Source organism: Panthera pardus, unplaced genomic scaffold (assembly GCF_024362965.1).
Source record: "Panthera pardus isolate Hobbes unplaced genomic scaffold, ASM2436296v1 HiC_scaffold_25, whole genome shotgun sequence".
NCBI classification, from domain to species: domain Eukaryota; kingdom Metazoa; phylum Chordata; class Mammalia; order Carnivora; family Felidae; genus Panthera; species Panthera pardus.
The window spans coordinates 57,052,715-57,078,359 of NW_026526821.1; the positions used below are offsets into that span (position 1 = coordinate 57,052,715).

The 25,645-nt window shown below is 40.4% G+C and overlaps 1 protein-coding gene across 1 annotated transcript in view; it reads right to left on the reverse strand.

Annotated features, from left to right (window-relative positions):
- SLC9A2 (solute carrier family 9 member A2) overlaps nucleotides 1–25,645 on the reverse strand; it is a 99,451-nt gene that overhangs the window by 55,426 nt on the left and 18,380 nt on the right. Inside the window, exon 2 of the mRNA XM_053890504.1 lies at nucleotides 4,468–4,931. Within this exon, the coding sequence (XP_053746479.1) occupies nucleotides 4,468–4,931 (464 nt within the window). The remainder of the gene's footprint in view (nucleotides 1–4,467; nucleotides 4,932–25,645) is intronic.

Sequence of the window (25,645 nt, forward strand, 5' to 3'; positions counted from 1 at the left end):
TGCATTGTAGGTGTTGCCTCTTGGTGCCTACCTCATTTCCCCAGCAAAAGCAGAGAGTCCTTGCACACAGAACCCGAATCTCCTTCTCCTCCTCTCTCACATCTCCCCTCCCCACCCCATCGAGCACATTTATGAGGCCTCCAAAGGAGGTGCAGGCCCATGACCAGCATATAGTCACAGTTTTTCCAGAGGCATTTTCCTCCATTTCAATCCATCAAATCCATCCAAGGGACATTCTGGTTTCAATAGCTTTTTAGGTTTTGCAGAGAACAAAGCTGAGTCACAGGCACTGTACGTTCTGCACCCGGGCAGAAGCTCCAGTTGGATCAATCTACTGCCTCAGATACCAGGGCAATGTTACAGGGAAATGTCTTAGGTAGAGACGTTGCCTTGACAACCAGAAAGCTTTCCATAACCTCCCACCTGCTTTACACTGAACCTGATACCTAGTGATCAGCACAAGATAAAATTCTTTTAGTTACCACTGACCATAACCCATAGTTAGTTCATTCCAGTTAAATACTTTAGTTGTATCACAGGGGAATCTATGTAGAAAAGTGCTTTTGGAGATTTTATTATATACTATATTTATATATATGTTATACGTGTATGTAAAATATATAAACATATATATAAATATGATGGCTACAATTATGTCACTAGTTGGTCTGTGCAAAGCTGACCTCAATCTGACAACTGTACTTTTCGAAGACTGAAATACGGGTGTTGCCTGTATTTTGTAGTGGGCTAATCTGACAGCTGAGTACTTTCCAATCTTTCTACTTGATACTGAGGTTTTAAAAATTCTTACATAAGCACCCTGCTAGCTCAGCTGTTAGAGCAGGAGACTCCTAAAATACTTACATATAGAAGAATTAGAAATGATCTATTGTGACCTTTGATTTAAAATGTGCAACAATTCAGTGAAATCACAGAACACAAAGATGCAAATATGGATCCTTTACCAGAATAGCTCTGTTCCGGAAAAATAGTTTCCAGGTCACTTTTTTTTTAATGTGAAATACAAGAAATAATCATTTTTGCATAAGGAATTTGAAATATAGTCTGTTACTCGCAAGAGCAACAATGAGTACCAAGTGGTTGCTGTTTACCATCTAGCTTCCTGAAGTTAAATTCCAGGGCGCTGCACATAACGACTGGGCCATTAAAGCCCATCCCCAGCCTCGTTCCAAAGAACCAGCTATCCTTATCCAAGCCTTGTTATGGTTGATTAAGGAAATTCTTTAAGTGTTCTTGAAAAATGTATTAGGTTATTCAATGGGTGCATTAACACGGTCTAGAGGTGATATTGGAAATTACCATTTGAGCACAAGTCATTGGATTATGGACTACTAGGAATGGCAGGAATGATCTGGTAACTGACAGCCTAAGCTGTCTTTGCCTAATAAGGAAAATGTTGACAGATTTTCCTAAAATATTTACCATAAGGGAAAGTACAAAGTTCCCAATGAAAAATCTCACCTTTGTTCCTTTGGCTGTCATTTCTCCAGCTGATTCCAATCTACTATAGCCTTAGACAGTGGCACAGTTGGACTGCAACATATGTTATCATCAATTTCTCTTTGAATGGGGACATTTTTAGGGTAGGTTTTCTCCCCTCATCTCTGCCACCTCAGTAGTGAACCTACCGTGATTTGGGGAAGGGATTAATTGCACTGACCTATAATTTCACTCATCAACCAGACTACCTTTTTAACACGAGTTCTCTCTGTTTAATCTTTACCCTTCTAGTTGCAACTCCTAGTGACTCATCATTTTCACTGTACACAGCAGGATTCATACTTTTCATGCCTTTCCCTACCCTAAGAGTCCTTAAAACACTCCTGGAGATAAGACTAAATGTCAAAGAATCTTCCATAAAACATCTCCACTTCTATACTCTGAGGGTACCTCACTGGGAGGCAAAATGATCATTTTTACAACGTTGTTCTAATCATTCCTAACACCACATCAGTGCAGTCCACTATTCAGCCAATTCAGTGAAAATAATACCTGGTAGTTTATTCTTCGGCTTTAGGTAGGCAAAACCCTTGGGCATGCCCTGCTATCCTGTGGGTGTGGCTTTAAGGGTCCTCAGCTTGGAGCCCAGGGTATATAACCTGAGGAAGGCTCATTCATGGGAAACCATTATAGTCATCCTGACTTACAGGTGTTGGCTTTGTAACAAGGGCTTTCACATCTAAAGAGCAGTCATGCCCTTTCTCTGTCCTTGCCCTCCTTCTTGTAGTGGAATGATGCCCTCAGTTTGGCCCACTGCCCTCTCTGTCCATAAAATCACATTTGATGGCTTGGTGCCTCTTGACAGGAAGCACAGGATGTGCCTCTGGAAAGCCTGGGGCCTTCGCACACTTTGAATGGTGGTTTAGCCAGATTGTTTCCTCATATCTGATTCTCGACAAACTCAAAGAATGGACACTGAGTTGTCTGAATGACAGATTTTATAAGAGAAGAGAAAGCAGTGTAGTATCACTCTGAAACTGAGCTGACATTGATATACTGCCCAAGAATGAGTACAGCGAGGTGTTATTATTTCTTTATAAAATTTTCTATATGCAAAAGAGATCCAAGAAATCCTCATTAAAATGTCCACGATCTATCTCAACAAAGGTAACGTGTACATATCAAACTAGACATTAGAATAAATCACAAAATGTCTTCATTGCTATGGTACCTTCCCAGTTACAATTTATATTGGTAAGTTAATGACTGATCACTGTTAATGAACAATGGAATAAAGGAAGTGTATTTTGTTACTTGAGTGAGGCAACTTAGCTGCCTTAAAATACCCATCTTAGCAGCCATTCTAAAAGATGGGATTTCCTGGGGCACCCCAGTGGCTCAGTCAGTTGAGCGTCTGACTCTTGATTTCAGCTCAGGTCATGATCTCATGTCTCGTGAGTTCAAGCCCCACATCGGGCTCTTTGCTGACAGTGCAGAGCCTGCTTGGGATTCTCTATCTCCCTCTCTCCCTGCCCCTCCCCTACTCGCTCTCTATCTCTGTCTCTAAAATAAACAAACATTTAAAAAAATGGGATTCTCTTCTCAATAAATTACTTTCTACCTAATAATGTCCACATGGAGTTAGCGGATATCCTTAAAAATGATATTTCACTCAGTTCAGGGGTCTGAATATAGGTTAATGGCGAGTGATGTAGGTTTCTGTACTGACTTTTAAATGAATCAGGAATAATATTTTAATGAAAGGACCTAATGAAGAGGGTGATGTAAATTACGCAAGTTACTTAAAAGGATTTAATCCTTCTCTGCCTCAACTTTCTTCCCTATCAAAGGTAAAGAAATAATTACTGCATAGGTTGTCATAAAGACCCAAGCACAAAGCAGACATCCACAAAAGGGTAACGGCTACATTGACAACTGTCACCATCACCACTACAGATTGGTGGCTGACATAAAACGGCCTCACTGGTGCCCACTAACAGGTTTACCGATACAGGGACACCTGAGTGCCTTTTGCTGCCGAAGGGGCATTTTGTAGGCCTTTTGCTGGGTGGACAGAGACACTTCCCGGTCACTTCTCCGTGTTTTGCCTGGGCTCCGAAAGCAGGGCGGAGGTAAATTGTGCTACCGTGAAGATCCCAACAGCCTCGGACTCTAATTATGGGGTAATTAGTGACAATAAAAAATAACTAGGATTTTCAGAACAAATACCCACTTGCAGGAAAGTGGCGAGGACCAGAAATAAGCTGGCTGAGTGATGTGTGATGAAAAGTTGGCCTAAAATCATGAAATGACAAATAAACCATGCCCAGATACAGAACGGTACACAGCAGGTATTATCGTTTCACTTCTATTGCGTGTATCGTATACTGGCAGCGTCGCATCTCACAAAGAATTCTGGGACTTGAAGTCCTTAAATTCTATTCAAAAACCATCACTTTTAAAAATGGCACATGAGGGGTGCCTGGGTGGCTCAGTGAGCTGAGCGTTCGACTCTTGGTTTCGGCTCAGGTCACGATCTCACGGTTTTTAAGTTTGAGCCCCACACTCAACTTAGTTAGTGTGGAGCCTGTTTGGGATTCTCTCTCCTCCTCTCTCTGCCCCTCCCCCACTTCCTCTCTCTCTTTGCCTCTCTCTCAAAATCAATAAACCTCAAAAAGTTTTTTTTGGAAAATGCCAAATGAGAAATCCTCAGAGATAGGGAGGTCACAATCACTCTTATGCTCCTCTGTCCCAAGCAGGGACCCGCAACACAGTTTGTACAACCCAGTGCAAAGTGAAAATGAGGGGCCCGCTGTATAAAAACAAATTAAAAAAGTCATTAATCAATAAAAATCTTTACAAGGTAGTTCAAGACAGCAGGAACAGCATGAAACCAAGCGCGGGGCCTTCCTAAGCACAGGACCTTCGGGGTCTCACCTCAGCTGTCACTACCAGACACAGATAGACCAGCGTGTTGGAGTGACACAGCATGAACCTGTTACTCACCACTGTCACTGCATCATTCAGCAGGGACTCTCCAAAGACCAGGATGTACAGCTGCTCGTTGACCTGGATGTTCTCAAAGACAGCGAGCACAGCCACGGGGTCCACCGCTGAGATTAAGCTGCCGAAGAGCAGATTCTGGAGCAGAGTGATGTCACTCAGGCCAAAGGCTTCAATTTGGCAGATACCAAACAAAGACACCCCAATGCCAATGGAATTCCAGAGGGTCCCTACCACAGCATACCAGAAAATGGTGCCAATGTTCTCAAAGAATGGGCGAGTGGGCATGAAATAGCCCGCATCAAGCACAATGGGTGGGAGAAGATACAAGAAAAACACATCGGTCTTCATGGCAGGGGGGGACTTTTCATCGACCCCAAAAATAATCCCTCCTAGCAGCAGGCCAACCATTATAAGGAGGCAGCTCTCAGGCACTATTGTGGGCAACTTGTGATACAGATGGAAGCCTGTGAAGGAAAAAATAAAGACAAGGCATTTGGGTTGTGCATGAATTAGGGAGAAGGTATACTGGTTCTCTCTGCCAGAACCAACAGGTTCTATTTCAAAACCTCCCAGGTCAGCATAATTGGCTACAGACTGGCTTTACAGATTATGATGTACAAAGTCAGATGATCTCCTTAAAACTATTCACAAAGTACATGGAGGCACAAATGCAACTTTACATTAGAAGTTGAATGAGATACATACATAATACACAGCACGGCTTTGTCTAAATTCCAATTAAGTTTTCTTAAACGAGATCACGCAATTTTACATTTGAAGCAATTTTGCGATTTCCAACACATTTTCAAATGTGACAGGTCATTTCAAAAAAACTTCAATGGGGCGTCTCGGTGGCTCAGTTGGTTGAGCGTCCGACTTCAGCTCAGGTCATGATCTCGCGGTCTATGAGTTTGAGCCCTGCATTGGGCTCTGTGCTGACCTCAGAGCCTGGAGCCTGCTTCAGATTCTGTGTCTCCCATTCTCTCTGCCCCTCCCCCACTCATGCGCTCGCTCGCTCTCTCTCTCTCTCTCTCTCTCTCTCTCTCTCTCTCTCTCTCTCCCCCCCGTCAAAATAAGTAAAACATTAAAAAAAAAATTTTAATAAAAATAAAAAAATAAAACTTCAAGGAGGAGGTAGGGCAGTTATTTTCACCGTTTTAAATGTATTCATTTCCGTGGAAACCGAGGCTCACAGAGATACAGGGTCTTGCCACGGTGGCCACATCACATGGCAGCTTTTGGGTTACCACCGTGCCCTCTGGTACTGAGAAGAGCTTTAACTTACTTAATATTTTTAATGTCTGATTATCTCTTGGAATGCTAAGTATGTTTCATTTTTCAGAGGTCTGAAACAACCAAATCAACCCTCCAAAGGCACATCAGGTAGTTACGACACGAGAGGTGTAAACACACCACGATCTCCAGTCTCAGAGAGTCTCCAATTGAGGCAAAGGAAGAGATATGTTTATGACCTCCTCTGATGTAAGACACTGTGTGATAAGGCCCCAAACAGCCACTAGGGGAGCAGCAGAGAAGGACATCATGGAGGAAGCAACATCAGGCAGGGCTTCCTTAAAGGACAGACTTTAAATACACAGAGGAAGCGTGAAGAGTCTCCCAGGAAGAGAAGAAATGGAGGGAAATACCCATCTCCTAATTCATGGTGGAGCCCAGTGTAGCTTTATTGCAAAGACTATGTCGGGGGGAGGCCTGCAAGCAGTAAAAGGAGAGGAATGTGAATTGTACCAGTACATGGGGTAACATGAGGAGCAAGTTCACACATGAAAGGGCAGCCCTTATTTACGAGGCAACAACGAGCCATCCTGAAGACATCTCACACACTGTAGAATTAACGCGGCACGTGGAAGTGATCTGTTATAGGAACGCAATACGGAAATGACAGAATGAGTCCTTAGAAGCTCTGAATCACAAAAATTTTAACAAGAAATCCCTTAGTACAAACCGTACTAAAGTCATAGCACGAAATAGCTTCTACACGACAGCAAAACACTAAACGAACAACTTGAAGAGATGTAAAGAACTAATTTCTAAATAATGAAGTAAACATCTTTACACTGGGATTCAAATCATTCCTCCAGCATTGATCATTTTATTATTCATATTCTAGCAGGCTCCAATAATTGGTGAATAAATGTATTCAACTGGTTCAGCCACTCTTTACCCATAACCTCTATCCTGCTGACCCCTCTGCTGAACAGAGAATTTTAAGAAAGTCCCCTGAAAACCGTATCTTTGTTTTTTTTTAATTAAAAAAAAATTTTTTTTAACGTTTATTTATTTTTGAGAGAGACAGAGACGGAACATGAGTGGGGAGGGGCAGAGAGAGACACACACACAGAATCTGAAGCAGGCCCCAGGCTCTGAACAGTCAGCACAGAGCCCGACCGCGGGGCTTGAACCCACGAATCGTGAGACCATGACCTGAGCTGAAGTTGCACACTTAACCAACTGAACCACCCAGGCGCCCCTGAAAACCGTATCTTTGTAACCTCTCTTCACAATGACTCCTGCTTCTACATTCAACTTCCCCCTGTGTGATAAGGATGTGCCCACAATAGCCCTGCTGGCCCCCTTGATTCTAAGGGAAACCAGCTCCTTTCTGGAATGCAGGACAGGAAGATCCAACTTGAAGGCGCCGTGTGTGCTGTGAGCCTTAATGGCTGCTGTCTGACAATGGCCCGTGGCTTCACATCTAGTGCTCCCACTCTGCCTGCGGCTGTGGATAGGTCACAACCAGGCCCAGGCCTGTTTGGTTATCTGGCGACAAACGTACCTGCCACCTTAAGGACTGGAACAATCATGAGTTGATGGCTGCATGGAGTCACCACTGTGCCTATGATATCACACATGCCCCCCAATTTTGGCTTCCTCCCCGTCTTCTACATCAAAACACAAGAGAAAAAAGTTCTAAAGAAATGCACAGAAGGCCTACAATCCTCTACAGACGCAAGGCCTCTTCCTGGTGGTGGCTCCCTCTTCTTCTGGCCTCTTGCTTTCCTCTTCCTGCCACTCAATCCCAGAAAACCCAGTGTTTCCATGTGGAGTGTCGTCTCCTCTCACTGTATTGAAAGGAGGTCCTACTCCTAAGGATGGAGGGTGGGAAACAAGGCAGATGAAAGAAAGGAAGAAACAGAGGCTGCTTGTATGCATTTTGCAGGCCAACAGCTGCCATGCTCTGGCGCCATGATGGATCCTAACCAGGAACGGGGGGAGCAGAAAATGACCAAGCAGATGCCAGAGAAAGGCAGCAGAATACCATTAGATGAAAGGGCCACTGGGAGAGGGGGCTAAAAGAGATGGGGCTGGGGGATGAGGAGGGGGAAGTCTGGTAGCAGCAAACATCAGAAAAGAACAGCGAACATCAAGAACTGTTGTTTAAAAGGTCCTGCCTTTAGGGGCATCTGAGTAGCTCAGTCACTTGAGCGTCCGACTTCAGCTCAGGTCGTGATCTCTCAGTTTGTGAGTGCCACGCATGGAGCTCGCTGCTATTAGCGTGGCTCCTCTGTCCCTCTCTCTCTACCCCTCCCCCTCCTGTGCTCATGCTCTCTTCCTCAAAAATAAACATTTAAAAATAAATAAATAAAAATAAAAGAGCCTGTGTTTATATTTTTAAAACACTGTTTCCCTTTCTTTTACGAATGTTTTGGTCATTCCGAATTGGTCTGAGTGACCCTTGCTTGAAACTGGACAGTAGTCCCGAATCTGCCCAGTTGTTCCATAAGCAAGGGGGGATTAAATGAAGGGTGGCCATAAGACATCTTCGTTCTGTGCTTCTGGGTAAACACAAGCAGAGACACTGTATTTTCTAAGACACTCTCTGTGGGCACAGAAGGTTTTGGGTGTTAAGCGTCTATGGTTTATGAATGACAAGAGTCAAGACACCTATCACCAAAATAACTAATCAAAACAAAAGTCATCTTAAATTTCACCGTTCACAGAATAAAACAAATAAATCAACACTTGCCAATGTGAATTCATTTGTGGCTCTCCCCACCCTCAATTCTTTGGAGGGTACATGAATTTGAATGGACAGAATTTGCTCTGCAGAGTCATTATCTCATCAAATGCTATGGAGAAACAGATCAGTAATCAGGAAAACAAAAAAAAGGAAAACAAATGAACTTTCTGATGATTTTCACGAGGCTGAACGTGTGCTACTCCAAGTACAATCTACTGCTCAGTCTAGGGGTCAGCTAATTTTTTTCCACAAAGGGCCAGATAGCAAATATTTTCAGCTTGCAGGCCATATTTTACTCTGCCGTTGTGGTACAAAGGAAGCCAGAGATGATACCTAAGTGCAGGAGTATGTTCTAGGGAGGCTTTCTTTGTGGACATGTCCTACTAGTTTTTATGTCACGAAATGTCATTCTTCTTTTGATTTTGTTTAAAAATACAACAGCCTTTCTTGACCCACAGGCCATACAAAACCAGGGCAGGAGCCATGCTGGGCCCTTAGGCTGTGGTTTACCTGTCCCTGTTTTAGTTTGTTCTTTGTATTTCCTGCTAAGTTCTACTTAGTAATGTATGGGGCATTGTAATTGTGTCATTCACTTTTTATCACTAGCACATAAGAGTCTGTGAGGGTGGATGCTTTAAATTTTCAAAATTCACTTAGCAAGAAGGGGAACAGGATTAGGGTCTCATACAAAATGCATAGTTAAGACAATCCTCTCTTGGAGTGAATCTATTTTAATTTCTCTTTGCATACAAGTGTTGAAATTAACTGAGCTTTTTTTAAGAGCTTAAGATCTATGTAGAAAGAAGTACAATGCAATTAATTCACTGTATTTTCTCATTATGGTTATAAGCTATTTGTCAAATCCTGGGAAGAGAACACAGGAAGCTTCCAGATAGCAGGATCCACAGAAGAGCAACAATGTAAAAATCTAAATCCCAGAGAACCACCACCAACAAAAAACCATACAAAATAAGTTTCAAAAATTACATACAGTTCTTTTTTTTATTTATTTACTTTGAGAGAAAAAGTAAATAAATGTGAGCTGGGGAGGGGCAGAAAGAAAGAGAGAGAGAGAGAGAGAGAGAGAGAGAATCCGAAGCAGGCGCCAGGGCAGTGCCCGATGCAGGGCTCACATTCACCAACTGCGAGGTCATGACTTGAGCTGAAATTCAGAGTCAACGCTTAACTGACTGAGCCACCCAGGCACCCCCAAAATTACCCACAGTTCTAATTAGCAAGTGACACGGCCAGGAGGGAAAGAGGCAACTAGCATAGGTGAGCAGGGACAAAGCCTACAGGAGAGAAAGCCTACCCTCCAGGCCCAGACAAACAAAACTATCCAATTAATGTTCCATATTTTACGAGAGCTTAAAGAAAAAATAATGACATTTATTGGATCCACAAATATTTTCCAAGCTCGTGTTAAGTAGGGGACAGGTACCCTTGGAAACAAAGTCAGCATAGGCAGCCTGACTCCGAATTCGTGTCCCAGGGTCATCCTTCTTGAAGCAACTCTGGGAAACATTGGATTTAACATAAATAGTCTAAAATAAGCCATGCCTTCTTGGCTGGGGGATAAATAGGCAAATATAGAGTATATTAAACTTGTTTTTAATTATTAAGAGAAATAAGCAAGTTCATTCAAAGCTAAAAATGCTGGTTTTATGTATCCCAATTCACATAGCAAGCAAGCAAAGGCACAATTTCAAAACCAAAATGGCAGCAAGCACTAAACATTGAGAAACTGGAAATAATGCGAATCATTTTGATCTGATACAGCAACAAGCTGCTGTCACTGCCAGATTGATGCCAGTGGACAAAGACTGAGTGACAGATTTTAATTCTAAAAATAGAATTGGGGCGCCTGGGTGGCTCAGTTGTTTAAGCGTCCGACTTCAGCTCAGGTCATGATCTCGTGGTCTGTGAGTTCGAGCCCCGCATTGGGCTCTGGGCTGACCGCTCAGAGCCTGGAGCCTGCCTCGGATTCTGTGTCTCCCTCTCTCTCTGCCCCTCCCCTGCTCATGCTCTGTCTCTCTCTCTGTCAAAAATAAATAAACATTAAAAAAAAACTATCTTAAAAATAGAATCAAACTGCATTCGTAAATAAAAACAAACAATAAAAGTATGGAAATAAATAAACACATAAACAACGAAATTCAATAAATAAAACAGAATTAACTGATTTATGTCAGTAACTTATTGACACATGGATGCTGGGGCCAAAAGGTACATTTAATTTCTCCCCACCAAAAAATAGTGCAACTATGAATATATAGCCAACTCGTGTTGTATTGCACTTTGCTTTACTGTGCTTTGCAGATACTGCACTTCTTTTTTGTTCGTTTTGGTTTTTACAACTTGAAGTTTTGTGGCAGCTCTGTGTCCTTGAGCAAGTCGACTAGCACCATTTTTCCAAGAGCATCTGCTCACTTCATGTCACTGTATCACATTTTGGTAATTCTCCCAACATTTCAACCTTTACATTATTATTATATTCATTATGGTGATCTCTGATCAGTGATTACAACTTGCTGAAAGCTCAGATGATGGTCAGCTTTTTGCAGCAATAAAGTATTTTTTAATTAAGGTATGTACACTTTTTTTAGAACATTTAGTAGACTGCAGGATGGTGTAAACATAGCTTTTATAGACGCTGGGAAACCAAACAATCCATTTGACTTGCTTTATTGCAATATTTACTTTATTGCAGTGGTCAGGAGCTGAACCTGAAGTATCTCCATAGAGGTTTTAAAAATGCCCCACTTAGGAGGTCTGCAAAGGACTTATAATAATAAAATAATTGAAAACAAATGAAATATAAATGAAACATTAAAAATTTATTGGGATTATTCCAAAGCAGAACTTAGATGGTATTTAATTTTTCCAAATGACATGACCACTTGCAAAGAAAAGAAAAGAAAAGCACAATGAGTACAGTCAGTCCATGAAGAATTTCGAAAAGGAAGGAGGAGTTAAACCCTTAATCAGACTGTTGAGTCCCTTCCCTGCACGAGGCTGTGAGGGAACCAGTATCATGGATCATGAATGGGCTACCTTCAGTGAGCTTGGATTTGGCACAGAAGATAAGACACGAACATAAGTAATTATAACACAAGACAGAGAGTGATAAACGTGAAGAAAGAAGAGCTGTAGAAGTTCTAGAGACATAAGGAAGGGAAGAAAATCACAGAGGAGGAGACTCAGGAAGAAACTGGAGGAGGTGGTGTTAAGATAACTAGCTGTAGATATGTAGGTTTCAAGGGGAATGAAGCACAAAGAAGGCACGAGAAAGACTGGGTGCCATGAGGGAGGGGCAACACACCTGACCTAGATACAAAGCGCAAACAGCAAAGAAGAGATGAGCCAAACAAGGAATGGCCACACTACAGAAGGCCTGGAGAGCCGATCTTTGAAGATCTGCCTCTGTTCTCTGGGTCAGAGGGAGCTATTGAGGGTGTCTCAGAACCATCCTTGTCTTCCACGCATGGCGTGAACAGGGATGAGCCCCTCCTAAGAGACTAGAGACTGGAATTTAAAAATGAGGGATGAAAGCTGCCTAGAGTTTTACACCAGATGGATGTGATTAACCATCAGTGAAAATAAAGAAGACGATGATGCAAACCTGTGACTAAAAAGTTTAAGAAGAGCCCAAACTCCAAAGGGATGTATGCATAATCTTATAGAGGAAAAGTCTGAGAGGAGAGCCACTCAGCACAACCATGTAGTAATGTAAAAAGAACACATACATAACAGAACAAAACTATATTGCAACATTATATGTGACAGGGAAAAATCAGAAGCAATAAAAATTATCAATACCATCCGATCATATTTTTCATTCAATATACATTTACCGGGACTCTACTATGTGCCAGGTACCATATGAGGCACTCGGACTGCAGCAGTGAAAGAAAGAAAGCCCCTGTGCTGGAAGGCTGCAGTTTAATGGAGGGAAACAGGAAATGAATACATCAGCCGGTAAATTCAGAGCAGCAAGTAGTGATGAGCACTACAAAGAAAGCCAGAGAAAGGTGAGGCATCCAAAGTGACAGGACAAGGTGGTATCTGGCATCAGTCTGGTCAAAGAGAGCCTCTCTGATGGGTGACATCTGAACAAAACCCTGCGTGAACTGAGTATGTGAAACATGGTGGAAGAACTTTCCAGAACAGAGAAGAACAAGGGCTCTGTGTTGAGGGCACCCTGAGCAAGAAAACCACCGTGGTTGGAACAGGGGAAGTCAGGAGAACAGGGTAGGAAATGACATGGAGAGCAGCAAAATAATAGAACACTCAGAGCCTGTGGCCATGGGAAAGGCTTTGGATATTTTATTAGTGCAATGGGAGCCACTGGGAGCATCTGAGCAGAGGAATGTCATGATCAGATTCACAGTTTTATAGGGTCATTATGACCGCTGTTGAAGAATGGAAGCAAGAACACCAGTCTCTCAGGAATTCAGGAAGGAGATGATGGTTTCCATTAAAGTGGTGGTGTGTATAAGAGGAGGCCAAATGCTGAACATATTTTGATAAGTGCTCCAAGAGGGCATGTTGCTGGCCTGGAGGAGGGATGTGACTGTCATATTGTGATATGAGACAAATATATATATTTGGTCTTCATCCCAAGCTCCTGACCAGAGCTCCTAAAACCTTTGTAATTTTCCAAGTGATAATGGTGTTAGGGGCATCTTTTGTTCTAATATTTGATCTTTGACCCCACTCCTTGACACAGAGCTCTTAAATTCCTTGGAATTTCCTAGGTGATAGGAGTGTCTTTGGTTCTAATAAGGCAACTCAAGGTGGGCTCCTGGATAACTTCAAGATAAGGTCAGGTCACCAGGAAGACCAAGCCATGAGTAGAAACTTGTAACTTTCAGCTCTCCTTCCTCATCCTCTGGAGAAGGAAAATGGCTGGAGACAGAGTTAATAGTCCATCCTGCCTATGTGATAAAGGCTCCATAAAAATCCCTCAACTGTGGTATTCAGAGAGCTTCCAGACTGATGAACAAGTCTACCTGGCAGGAGAGTTGTACACTGCAACTCCACAGGGACAGAAGCTCCTGCACTGGGGGATCCTTCCAGATCTTGCTTTATATCACTTTATCTGGCTATTCATCTGTATCCTTTATCATATCCTTTCTTATGTAATACACCAGTAAGCATAACTGTTTCCTTGAGTTCTGTGAGCGGATCTAGCAAATGACTGAACTCACGGAGGGCATCATGAGAACCTCGATTTATAGCTGGTCAGTAAGAAGCACAGGCACTCACAACTGCCATGAACAGTCTTATGACGCTGAGCCTTTAACGAGTGGGCTCTGACACGAACTCCAGGTAGATAATGTCAGAAGTGAATTGAACTGTAGTACACCCAGTTAGTGTCCTCGGAGAATTGGAGCATTGCTTGGTGTGGAAAACCCACACATCTGGGTATTCCGTAAGTCTAGATGTTTTTCTCTTAGTGAGACTGATGAATCAAAGATGAATCTGAGCATTTTGGAAAATTCCATATAGGTTAAATAGTTTAGCATTAGAAAAAAAGAAGAATCTATAAAACACACAATAAAATTCTATGCTGCAATTATCTCTCTTAAAAAGCAGTGACATATTGTAATCAATGACCCCAAAGTAGAGGATATTAAGCTAGAACTTAATATCCTTTTAAATTCACCTTTTAGCTCTGTGCTGGCAGTGCAGGGCCTGCTTGGGATTCTTTCTCTCACCCTCTCTCTCTGCCCCTTCCCCACTCATGCTCAGGTGCTCTCTCTCTCTCTCCTTCCCTCCCTCTCTTTCTCTCTTAAAATAAATGGGTAAACTTTAAATAAATAGACAAATTCAACTTTTAAAGACTGTGAAAAAAGTAAGAAAATAAAGATTAAGGAAAAAGAACTAACTTCGGCCTCTGGAAAGATGGAGTATGAACGTTTCTTTATTCTTCCAACTAAGTAAAAAACCCTAAAATCCCTAGACATTATATACAAAACAAGCATAAGGATATTCTGAAAAGTGGACAGAAGAAGGAAAACCAGCTAGGGACCTTGAGATCTGAAGAACAACATGGCTGAGAGTTTTTTGGGTTTTCTTTTTGCCTCTCATATCCCAGACCTGAAGAAGCCACTAGCCTGGAAATGCCAACAATCACAGACGACAAAAGTCCCAGCAAAAGTCTGCCCTATCTATACTATGGACCAGGAAAGAAGCAGTATAGCAAAACAGAAAACTTTTAGATCGTAGCTGCTCTACTCCTGCCAACATGTCAAAAGAAACTGTGGCCCCAGTCTTGGCAAAGTCTGAGTGGGGAGCCTAGATTATGTGCCTACTAGACTGTAAGGAAAACCCCAGCCTCCCTATTGAGATGGTGTCAGAAAAGAAAAAGGAGGGAGGTAGGACTTTCTTCATCATGGAATGGTAACTCTCTTCCATGATGCCATTAAAGGCTATGTGGAGAGCCTGGACCTCTGCCATCTGCAGTAATGAGGCACCCCAGACCCTCTCCACTGAGGTGGGTCAAAGAAGACCTAGTGGAGTCAAGACTAGGTCACTTCCATCCAACCGAAATGAAGCCACCGCACCCCTGTGGTGTAAGTGGAGGCCACCAGAGGAACAGCAAGGAGGTACTCCTAATCCCTCCCAGCCAAGGAAGGATCAGGGGAGCACTAGTAAGGATCCGGAACTGCCAGCCCCATACAGTAATGAGAAGCATCCTCCCCAGGTAATCAAAGCAAGCAAAGCGGAGACCTGAAAGTCCATCCCCACCTGTCAGTAACGATATAGTGCCTTTCTCTCCCACCACCAAACTGCTCATCGTAAGAAGTCATCTAAAACAGAAGGTATAAATAAGATCCAGAGTCTCATAACTAATATGCCAAATGTTCATGTTGCAGCAGAAAGCCACTCATTATACCAGGAATCAAGAAGATGTCAAACCAAATGATAAAGAAAAAAAAATTAACAGATACCACTATCCTGATGACTGAGATGTCAGATTTATTTGACAAAAATGTGAATACCGCCATGATAAACATGTTTCATAAGCAATTACAAACACATTTGAAACAAATGAAAAAAATATAGGCAGTCTGCGCAAAGAAATAGAAGATATGAAGGACAACCTTCCATAAATTTTAGAACTGAAAAACATAATTGAAATAAAAAAATTCAGTTGTGTAGGCTCAATAGCAGAAAGCAGTAGACAGGAAGGAATTAGTCAACTTTAAGATAGCATGACAGTAATTACTCAATCTGAGTAATTGGGGGAGGCTTAGGGACCTGTGGATCTATAGCAAAAGATCTAACATTCCCATCATCCGAGTCCCAGGAAGGGAAGAGAGAGAGAGAAGGGCTACAAAAGCATTCAAAGAAATAAGGGCTAAAATCTCCCCAAAGTTGGCAAAAGACATAAACCTACAGAATCAAGATGAGTAAGCCCCAATTGTGACCAGCCCAAAGAAGCCTACAGCATGACACCCGATAGTCAAACTTCTGGAAAAAAATTATGATAACAGCCAAAGAGAAAGGACACCTTCTCTACAGGAGGGAAAAGAGAATGACATCAGATTTCTTGTCAGAAACCATGGAGACTATAAGGAAGTAACAAGACATCATTCGTGTACAGAAAAAAAGAACTGCCAACCCAGAATTGTGTATCCAGTGAAAATATCCTTTAGGAATAAAGGGAAAATCAAGACCTTGTCAGCTGAACAAAAACTAAGTAAATTCGTTGCAAGTAGACCTGTCTTGGCTAAAGGAATTCTCAAAAAGAAAACAATGTAACCTTAATATGTGTGTGTGTGTGTGTGTGTGTGTGTGTGTGTTTACATACATACATACATATATTTTAATGTTTGTTTTTTAGAGAGAGAGAGAGACAGAGTACAAGTGAGGGAGGGGCAGAGAGTGAGGGAGACAGAAGACAGAATCTGAAGCAGCCTGCAGGCTCTGAGCTGTCAGCACAGAGCCCGACGTAGGGCTTGAACTCTTGAACTGCAAGATCATAACATAAGCCCAAGTCACATGCTTAACCAACTGAGCAACCCAGGTGCCCCAAAAATGGAATCTTAGAACATCTGAAGCATAAAAGAAAAACAGATAGAATAAAAAATATGGACAAATTCTATGCATTTGCCTTCTCCTCTTTAATTTTCTAAATTAAGTTTGACCACTGAAACCAAAATTACAACACCGTTTGATGTGGTTCTCAATGTATATAGAGGTAATGTTTAAGCCAACTATATGACAAGTTGGAGAGAGTAAAAAGATGTAATGGAAGATAAGGTTTCTACATTCATTCAGACTGGTAAATGACTACACCATTAAACTTCTATTTAGTCACATATATAACATAATACCTAGAGGAACCACTAAAGACGCTATACAAAGAGGTAATCCCAAAAACACTATAGATAAATAAAAAATGGAGTTTTAAAAAAAATGTTCAAATAACCCACAGGAGGTCAGGAAAAGAAAACAGAGAAATGAAAAAGAGAACAAAAAATCAAAGTCACAGACTTAAACACAAACATATCAATAATCACATAAAATGTAAATGGCCCAAACACATCAATTAAAGGCAGCTGTTAATAGAATAGGTTAAAAATATGACCCAACTATTTGCTGTCCTCAAAAAGCTCACTTCAAATACAGGGATATAGGCTGGGTTAAAAATAAAATAATACAAAGTTATATCATTAAACATTAACCAAAAGAAAGTGGGAGTAGCTATATTAATACCCAGTAATGTAAGCTTCAGTGCAAAGAAAATTATGAGACAGGAAAGACCATTATATAATTATAAAAGGGTCAATTCACCAAGATATGGCAAGCCTAAATGCATATATGTCAAATAACAGAACTACAACATATGTGAAACAAAAAGTGATAGCATTAAAAGAAGAAACAGATAAATACACAATTATAGTTAAAGATCTTGATACCCCTCCCTCCCTCAATAATTGATAGAATAACTAGACCATCAACCAATAGGATCTAATTCTACAGTGGACTCCAGCCAACTACAACAGAATACACATTCAAGAATCCACAGAAACGCATCGAGAGACATATCCTGGGCCATGAAAACATGCCTCAATACACTTAAAAGAATGGAAATCATACAGAATACATTGTCTCATCACAAAGGAGTCACACTAGAAATCAGTAACATATAAAAAAACAGGAAAATCTCAATTTGGAAATTCAATACTCTTCTAAATAATCTGTGGGTCTTCACAGACACCAGGGTGGCTCTCCTCAAAAAGACAGGTAATCACAAATGTTCATGAGCATATGGAAAAATAGAAGCCCTCATATACTGCTGCCAGGAATGTAAATCGTACAGCCACACCAGAAAACAGCCTGGCAGTGCCTCGAAACGTTAAACACAGACGTCCTGGGCCTAGAAATTTCATTCTCAGGTATATACCCTAAAGAAATGAAAACCTGTCCACATAAAAACTTATACAGGAATGTTCACAGCAGCATTATTCATAATAGCCAAAAGGTGAAAACAACCCAAATGTCCATCAACTGATGCCTGTGATAAACAAAATGTGGCAAAAAAAAGGGGGGGGGGGTATTATTTGGCCATAAAATGGTACATGCTACAACATAGATAAACCTTGAAAACATGCGCTAATTGAAAGAAACTTGTCACGAAACCACATATGGTATGACTCCAGTTATATCATACATCCAGAAGAGGCAAATCTACAAAGACAGAACGTAGATTCGGGATTTCCTTACTGTGGGGCAGGATGGGGAAATCACACAGACATAGCTAAAGCATATGGGATTTCTTTTAGAGATAATGAAAATATTCTAAATTTGACTAGAGTGATGGTTGCACAACTGTGAATATACTGAAGGCCATCAAGTTGTATACTCCAAATGGATTCAATACATACTATATAAATTATACCTCAATAACACTATTACAAAAGAAATCGATGGGTCAAAAAGGAAGTCTCAAGGGAAATCAAAAAGTGCTCTGAACTGAAAGGAAATGAAAATACAAAATATCAAAAGCTAAAGTTTTGCTGAGGAAAAAATTTATACCACCAAATGCATTCATTAGAAAGTAAGAAAAGTCTCAAATTAATAATCTAACCTTTTACTTTACTATTTGCAGGTGACATACTACTATATATGGAAAACCCTAAAGATTCCACCAAAAAAAAAAAAAAAAAAAAAAACTACTAGAACTGATAAATGAATGCAGTCACAGGATACAAAATTAACATAGAGAAATTGGTTTCATTTCTATACATTAAAAATGAGGTAGCAGAAAGAGAAATTAAGGAAAACAATCCCATTTACAAATGCATCAAAAAGAAGAAAATATCTAGGAATAAACTTAACCAAAGCAGTGAAAGATCTGTACAAAAACTACAAAGCACGGATGAAAGAAACTGAAGATGACACAAATAAATGGAGAAACATTCCGAGTTCATGGTTTGGAAGAACGAATATTGTTAAAATGTCCGTAGTACCTAAAGCAATCTACAGATTGAATGGGATTCCTATCAAAATGCTAACAACATGTTTCACAGAACTAGAACAAATAATCCAAAAATTTGAACAGAACCACAAAAAACTCCTCAGAGCCAAAGCAATCTTGAAACAGAACAACGAAGCTGAAAGCATCACAACCCCAGAATTTGAGACACACTACAAAACTGTAGTCATCAAAACAGTACAGAACCGGAACAAAAGTAAACACACAGATCAATGGAACAGAATAGACAGCCCAGAAATAAACCCAGGCTTTTACAGTCAATTAATCTATGACAAAGGAGACAAGACTATGCAATGGGAAGAAGAGTCTCTTCAACAAACGGTATTGAGAAAACTGAACAGCTACATGCAGAAGAATGAAATTGGATTGCTGTCTTACACCATGCACAAAAATAAACGCAGAATGAATTAAAGACCTAAATGTGAGACCCAAAGCCATAAATTCCCGGGAGAGAACATAGGCAGTAATTTCTCTGACATCGGCCATAGAAACACTTTTCTATATATGTATCCTCTGACAAGGGAAATACAAAAGTAAAATTAAACTATTAGGACTACACTAAAATAAAAAGCTTTTGCAGTGAAGGAAACCATCAACAAAACTAAAAGGCAACCTACTGAATGGGATATTAGCTAATGATGTATCTGATAAGGGGTTGATATCCAAAATATATAAGGAACCCATACAACTCAATAACCAAAAAACAAACAATACAATTTAAAAATGGGCAGAGAACATGAGTAGTCATTTTTCCAAAAAAGACACACAGATGGCCAACAGGCGCACGGAAAGATGTTCAACATCACTAATTATCGGGAAAATGCACATTACAACCAGAAGGAGATACCACTTTACACCTGTCAGAATGGCAAAAATAAAAAAAAACCACAATAAATAACAAGTGTTGACGAGGATGTGGAGAAAAAGGAGCACTCATGCACTGTTGGTGGGAATGCAAACTTGTGCAGCCACTCTCAAAAACAGTATGGAAGTTCCTCAAAAAATTAAAAATAGATTTACCGTATGATCCAGTAATTCCACTGCTGGATATTTATCTAAAGAAAAAGAAAACACCAACTCAAAAAGATAGATGTACCCTACGTTTATTGTACCATTATTTATAATAGCCAAGATATGGAAGCACATGCACACATGCACACACTGGAATATTACTCAGCCATAAAAAAGAATGAACTGTTGTCATTTGCAGCAACATGGATGGATCAAGAGGGTATAATGCTAAGTGAAATAAATCAGAGAAAGACAAATACCATATGATTTTGTTCCTGTGTGGAATTTAAGAAACAAAAGAAATGAGCAAAGAAAAAAGAGACAAACAAACAAACAAAGACTCTTAAATATAGAGAACAAACTGGTGGTTACCAGAAGGGAAGTGGCAGGAGGGAGGGGAGGTGGTAAAATAGGTAAAGGGGATTAAGCGTACACTCATCATCAGATACCTGGGTGGTTCCATCATTAAGCATCTGACTTCAGCTCAAGTCATAGTCTCACAGTTGTTGAGTTCGAGTCCCATATTGGGTGAGCTTGTGCCCCACTTCGGGTAAGCTCCAGCCCCACTTCAGGTGAGCATGAGCCCGCTTTGGATAAAAAAAAAACACGAGCCCCGGGTGAGCCCCACTTCTCTCTCTCTCTCTGCCCCTCGCTCACTTGACCCTTCTCTTAAAAAAAAAAAAAAAAAAAAGGTGTATACTCATCATGATAAGCACTGAGTCACTGAGTCATGTACAGAATTGTTGAATCATTACATTGCACACCTGAAACTAATATAACACTATGTGTTAATTATACTTGAATAAAAAGGAAATTTTAAAAATCAAAACAACTAAACACAGCCAACAAGTCTCTCCCAAATAGAGGCAATTGTTTAAACTAGAGCCAATCAAGTAATTTTCTTCCTTTACTTCCAGTTCTTCTCTATGAAAGTCTTGCCCCTGGTTCCTGCCAGTTGAGTACTCCTAATGACTTCTGGTTTGTCACCACCCAATTTGAATAGATTTTTTCTCAAATAAACACTTAAAATTAAAAATAACAATAATAATAAAAGCAAAATAAACCCAAAATAAACAGAAGGAAGGAAATTATAAAGAGCAGAAGTCAGTGAAATCAAACACAGAAAAATAGGGGAAAAATAGTGAAATAAAAAGCTGAATCTTGGGTCACCTGGGTGGCTCAGTCAGTTAAGCATCTGACTCTTGATTTTGGCTCAGGTCATGATTCCACAGTTTGGCAGACTGAGCCCCGCATCGGACTCTGCGCTGACAGCACGGATCCTGCTTGGGATGTCTCCCTCTTCTCTCTCTGTCCCTCTCCTCACTTGCACACGCTCTCTCTCTCAAAATAAATAAATAAACATTTAAATGCTTGTTTAAAAAAAAAGGGTGAATCTTCAAAAAGGTCAATAAAATTGGCAAATCTTTAGCAAGACTGGTATTAGTGTTTACCAATAATTTGGGAATAAAAAAAGGGTATCCATTACAGACCCTGCCATCATAAAAAGGATGATGTGGGAATACTATGAACAGATTTACATACACATTTCACATCCTGGATGAAATAGGCTGATGCCTCAAAACACACAAACAACCATAATTTACCTCACATGGAGATAATTTATATAGCCCTACAACTAGCAAAAAATAAAAACAAAAACAAAACTGAACTTATGATTTAAAACTCTTAAAAAAATAAACTCTTTAGCCCAGATGGTCATATTAGTGAATTCTACAAAATAATACCAATTCTACATAATTGTTTCCAAAAACTGGAAGAAGAGGGAACATTTCAGTTGACTTCTGAAACTACTAGACCCTAGTATCAAAACCAAACAAAGAGTACAAAAACTAAGGCAACAGGTCAATATCCTTTATGAGCATTGTGATATTGTAATTTATAATAATAAATACATATTTGTTCTTCAACCCTTTTTCTGGTTTACAGAGCCCCTAAAACCTTTGTTTGATAAGAGAGCAGTCTTGTGGGACTGAGCCCTAACCTGACGTTGCTTCCCAGTAGATAGTGTCATAACTGAGTTGTAGGATACCTAGCTGGTATCCAAGAATTCCTTGGTGATGCTGAAATTGAATGCGGGATTATGGTATAAATGCAAAAATCCTTATCAAAATATTATCAAAGAATTCAGCAATATATAAAAAGACTCATATGTTGTCTTTTGACCAAAGGAGGCTTACTTATTTCAGGGAGGCAAATGTGCCTTAATATTCAAAATCCAATCAGTGTAACACATCATATCAAGAGACTAAAGAAGAAAAATTACATGATTATACCAACTGATGCAGAAAAAGTGTTTAGCAAAAATTCAACATCTGCTTATGATAAAGACCCTCTGCAAACTACTAATAGAAGGAACTTTCTGAACTTGATAAAGATCATCTGATTCCAAATGCCAAGTTTTAATTACCCTGCAAAAAAAGTGCCTAGTTGGCAGAAAGGTTGGCCTGTTCACTTAAAAAACCCCAAAGTTGGTGCTCAAGACACATACATTTGGGAAATGACTGAATAGACTATAAATCATTAGGTGGAAACCATGTATGCTATGGGAAAATCATTGCAAAGAAAATATTCTTCCTTCCTAAAAACTGATAAATAACTCATATGATTACTTATTCTTTCATTTATTGACCCACAAGCATTTCCAAGCACTCACCATCATGAAGCGTGCATAGCACTAGAGACATCGCAATAACCAAGATGGAGATGTCTTTGTCTCCATGAAGTTTACCATCTACAGGGACAAAGGACTCCAAAGAAGTGGTTACAAATGCCATGCTTGTTACGGAAAGGGAAATGTAAGTCACAGTGGAACCGCTGCAGGGTCTTTAATCTTGTCTGCCCCATTGGAGAAGGGCTCATTAAGGAAACAGTGGTAGGAACTGTCAAAGCCAAGAGGCATGGGAGGGGCTTCTGAGCAGAGGGAATGGCATGTGCAAAACTCAATAGTGTGGGCACCAAGTGTGGCCCATAGGAGGCGCTGCAAGAAAACCAAGAGAGGGTGACAGTAATGTGTCCTAGGGCTTGTCATCCGCAGTTTGGATTCACCTCAAGGTAGTGCAAGTAGTAACACCCAACACAGGCAATGATATGAAGAAAAAGGCATGCTCTTCATTGGAAGACATTTACAAAATGTTTCAGAGGGCAGTGAGTACCCACATGGCTCTCTGTCCACAGTCACACTGTGCAGATGTTGTTAACAGACTACTTACTGCACTACAGTTCACAGACCCACCTGAGGGTCTGTTTCACCCCCTAGAGCAGGTTCCCAGGGTGGTAGCGAGTTTTACTCAATTTTGCCCTCCCATTATCTCATAGGTTGTAGCAGGTGGACCAAAATGGCAGTAAAGAGGGGCATCTGGATGGCTTAGTCCATTGAGCATCCGTCAGCCGGCACAGAGCCCACGTCAGATCCTCTGTCCCCCTCTCTCTGCCCCTCCCCAACTTGCTCTCTCTCTCTCTCTCTCTGAAATAAATAAACATTTGAAAAAAATGACAATAAAGAGAAAAGCGCTTCACCTTCCCTTTGATCTGGATGTGCTCCTTTAGGGGTTTTACTCCATGCCTCTGGACAAGCATGCAGTGACAACCAGATAAGCATGTTGTCGCTGGGGGTCAAGCACTTGAAAACAAAGATCAGATCATGGGCTTCGCCTTTTATCACAGTCCTCACCCACATTCTTAGTTCCAGCTTTTCTATCATTTTCTTTAATCTTTAGTTTTGTTATTTTATTTACCAGCGGAACACCTAGCCAACTGGTTTATATCTGATTACCCTAAAGGTTTATGCTTTCATCACCGATGGTGAGTTCTACCTTCAACTCAATTTCCTTAAGGTTGTAAGAGTTATGCTGTTCCTCCTTAAAATCTTCACTTCCACCAGACACAAAAGAACACACACTGTATGATTCCCCTTACATGAAGTCCCTAGAGTAGTCAAATTCGCTGAGACAGAAAGTAGAATAAAGGCTCCCAGGATCTGGGAGGACAGAGGATATAGGACAGGGAGTTAGTGTTTAATGGGCAGAGTTTCTGTTTAGGAAGACGGGAAAGTTCTGGAGATGGCCAGTGGTGATGGTTGCACAACATGGTGACTTGACCTAATGTCACTGAATTGCACTTGAAAGGGTTAATATAGTAAATTTTATGTGGCATCTATTTTACCACAATAGAAAATACATCTTCACTTTCATTTTTCACTTTCCTACTCATTCTTATGAAGTAATTATGGCACAGAAAAATGAAATATTGGTAATAGCTACATAAACCCTGCTCAGCAAACAAGTGTGAAAAGATGTAGCTGAAACTGATCTCTGCTGATAGGCACTGGCACCATGCACATAACCCAAAACAACTACCATCAGCTGAAGGCAACTCTCAGCGTGGTGAAATAAAGCGTGTCTGGGTATTTTCACTGTGTACGTCTCTGCCACAGCATTTCCACTCGCAAACATTTTCACCGCACAACTACTCGACCAAAAGGACTTCTGCTCTAAAAGATAGAATGACTGATTGACAGTTTGGTTTCATTTCTCCATTGACAGTTCCCATTGTTACATTATATAACTATTGGCTAGACCTCATAATGTTCTATACGGTGATGAGCAGACAGGGTAGTATTAAAATAGCAGGCGATAACTTCTAAATCGACTTGATAGAAGAGATGGTAACCAAACTTACTGGAAGTGTGAAATAAGACAGTCCAAAGCTGTATCGCATACTATACTCTACTAGAAAATATCAGTTACAATGATAACAAAGCTCAGTTACAAATGCATTACAGCAACACTATGTCTTGTACATTTCCCATAGAACTCCAGAACGTCTATGAGCAGACATGTGACAATATGTCAAGGATGAACAGCAGTGTAGAAGCCTTTCAGAGTGCAGTACGAAGCTCCGTTACAAATGTGTATCCTAGTCTTTGGAAAACTGACACTTCTCTAAATGAAGGAAGACATTAACAATGAATTTTATTGCATTTTTCATGTTTATTTATGTCCTTTTACATGTCCCTGTTTCACTTTTCATGGCTTGATCTTTTATTACAAATATCCTAATGGCACTTCTACTAATTTTTTCATGTTTTGTTATGTCCATTAAACATGAACGTCCCTGTTATCTTCTGTGATTTTCTCTTTTGCAGCAAAATTGCCTTACACCCAACTAGATATATAGCAAAACGTTTGTGGCAATCATGTTTGTGGTGAAATGACCAAGAACCATAAAATGGGCAAAGCACGGGCTGTCCAAAAATAGCAAGCAAAAAAATCAGGATTTTCTGCGATGCAAAGGGAAAAATAACTAATTTTTACAAAAACACTCATAGCAAAATATCAAAAGGAGATGGCTGACCAAAGTATAACACGCTAACATGCTATCCCAATCTACCATAGCACATATGTCAATTACAGCAATACTCCTATGGGTTTATTGTAAATGATGCTCAGTGAACAAGAGCACAAGAATGGTTGTCTTTATTATCGTTAAAACTGTTAAATTCACCGATCTTGTTCACAGACATATTTTTAAAGGAAAGTGCCTCTTATATGGGACCTCATCATCCACTGAGACCCTAAGACCAGATAGCCTTATTTAAATTGGCAAAACAGAGACATTTGGGGGAAGGTAAGTAACACTTTCATTGTTTTAACAATGGT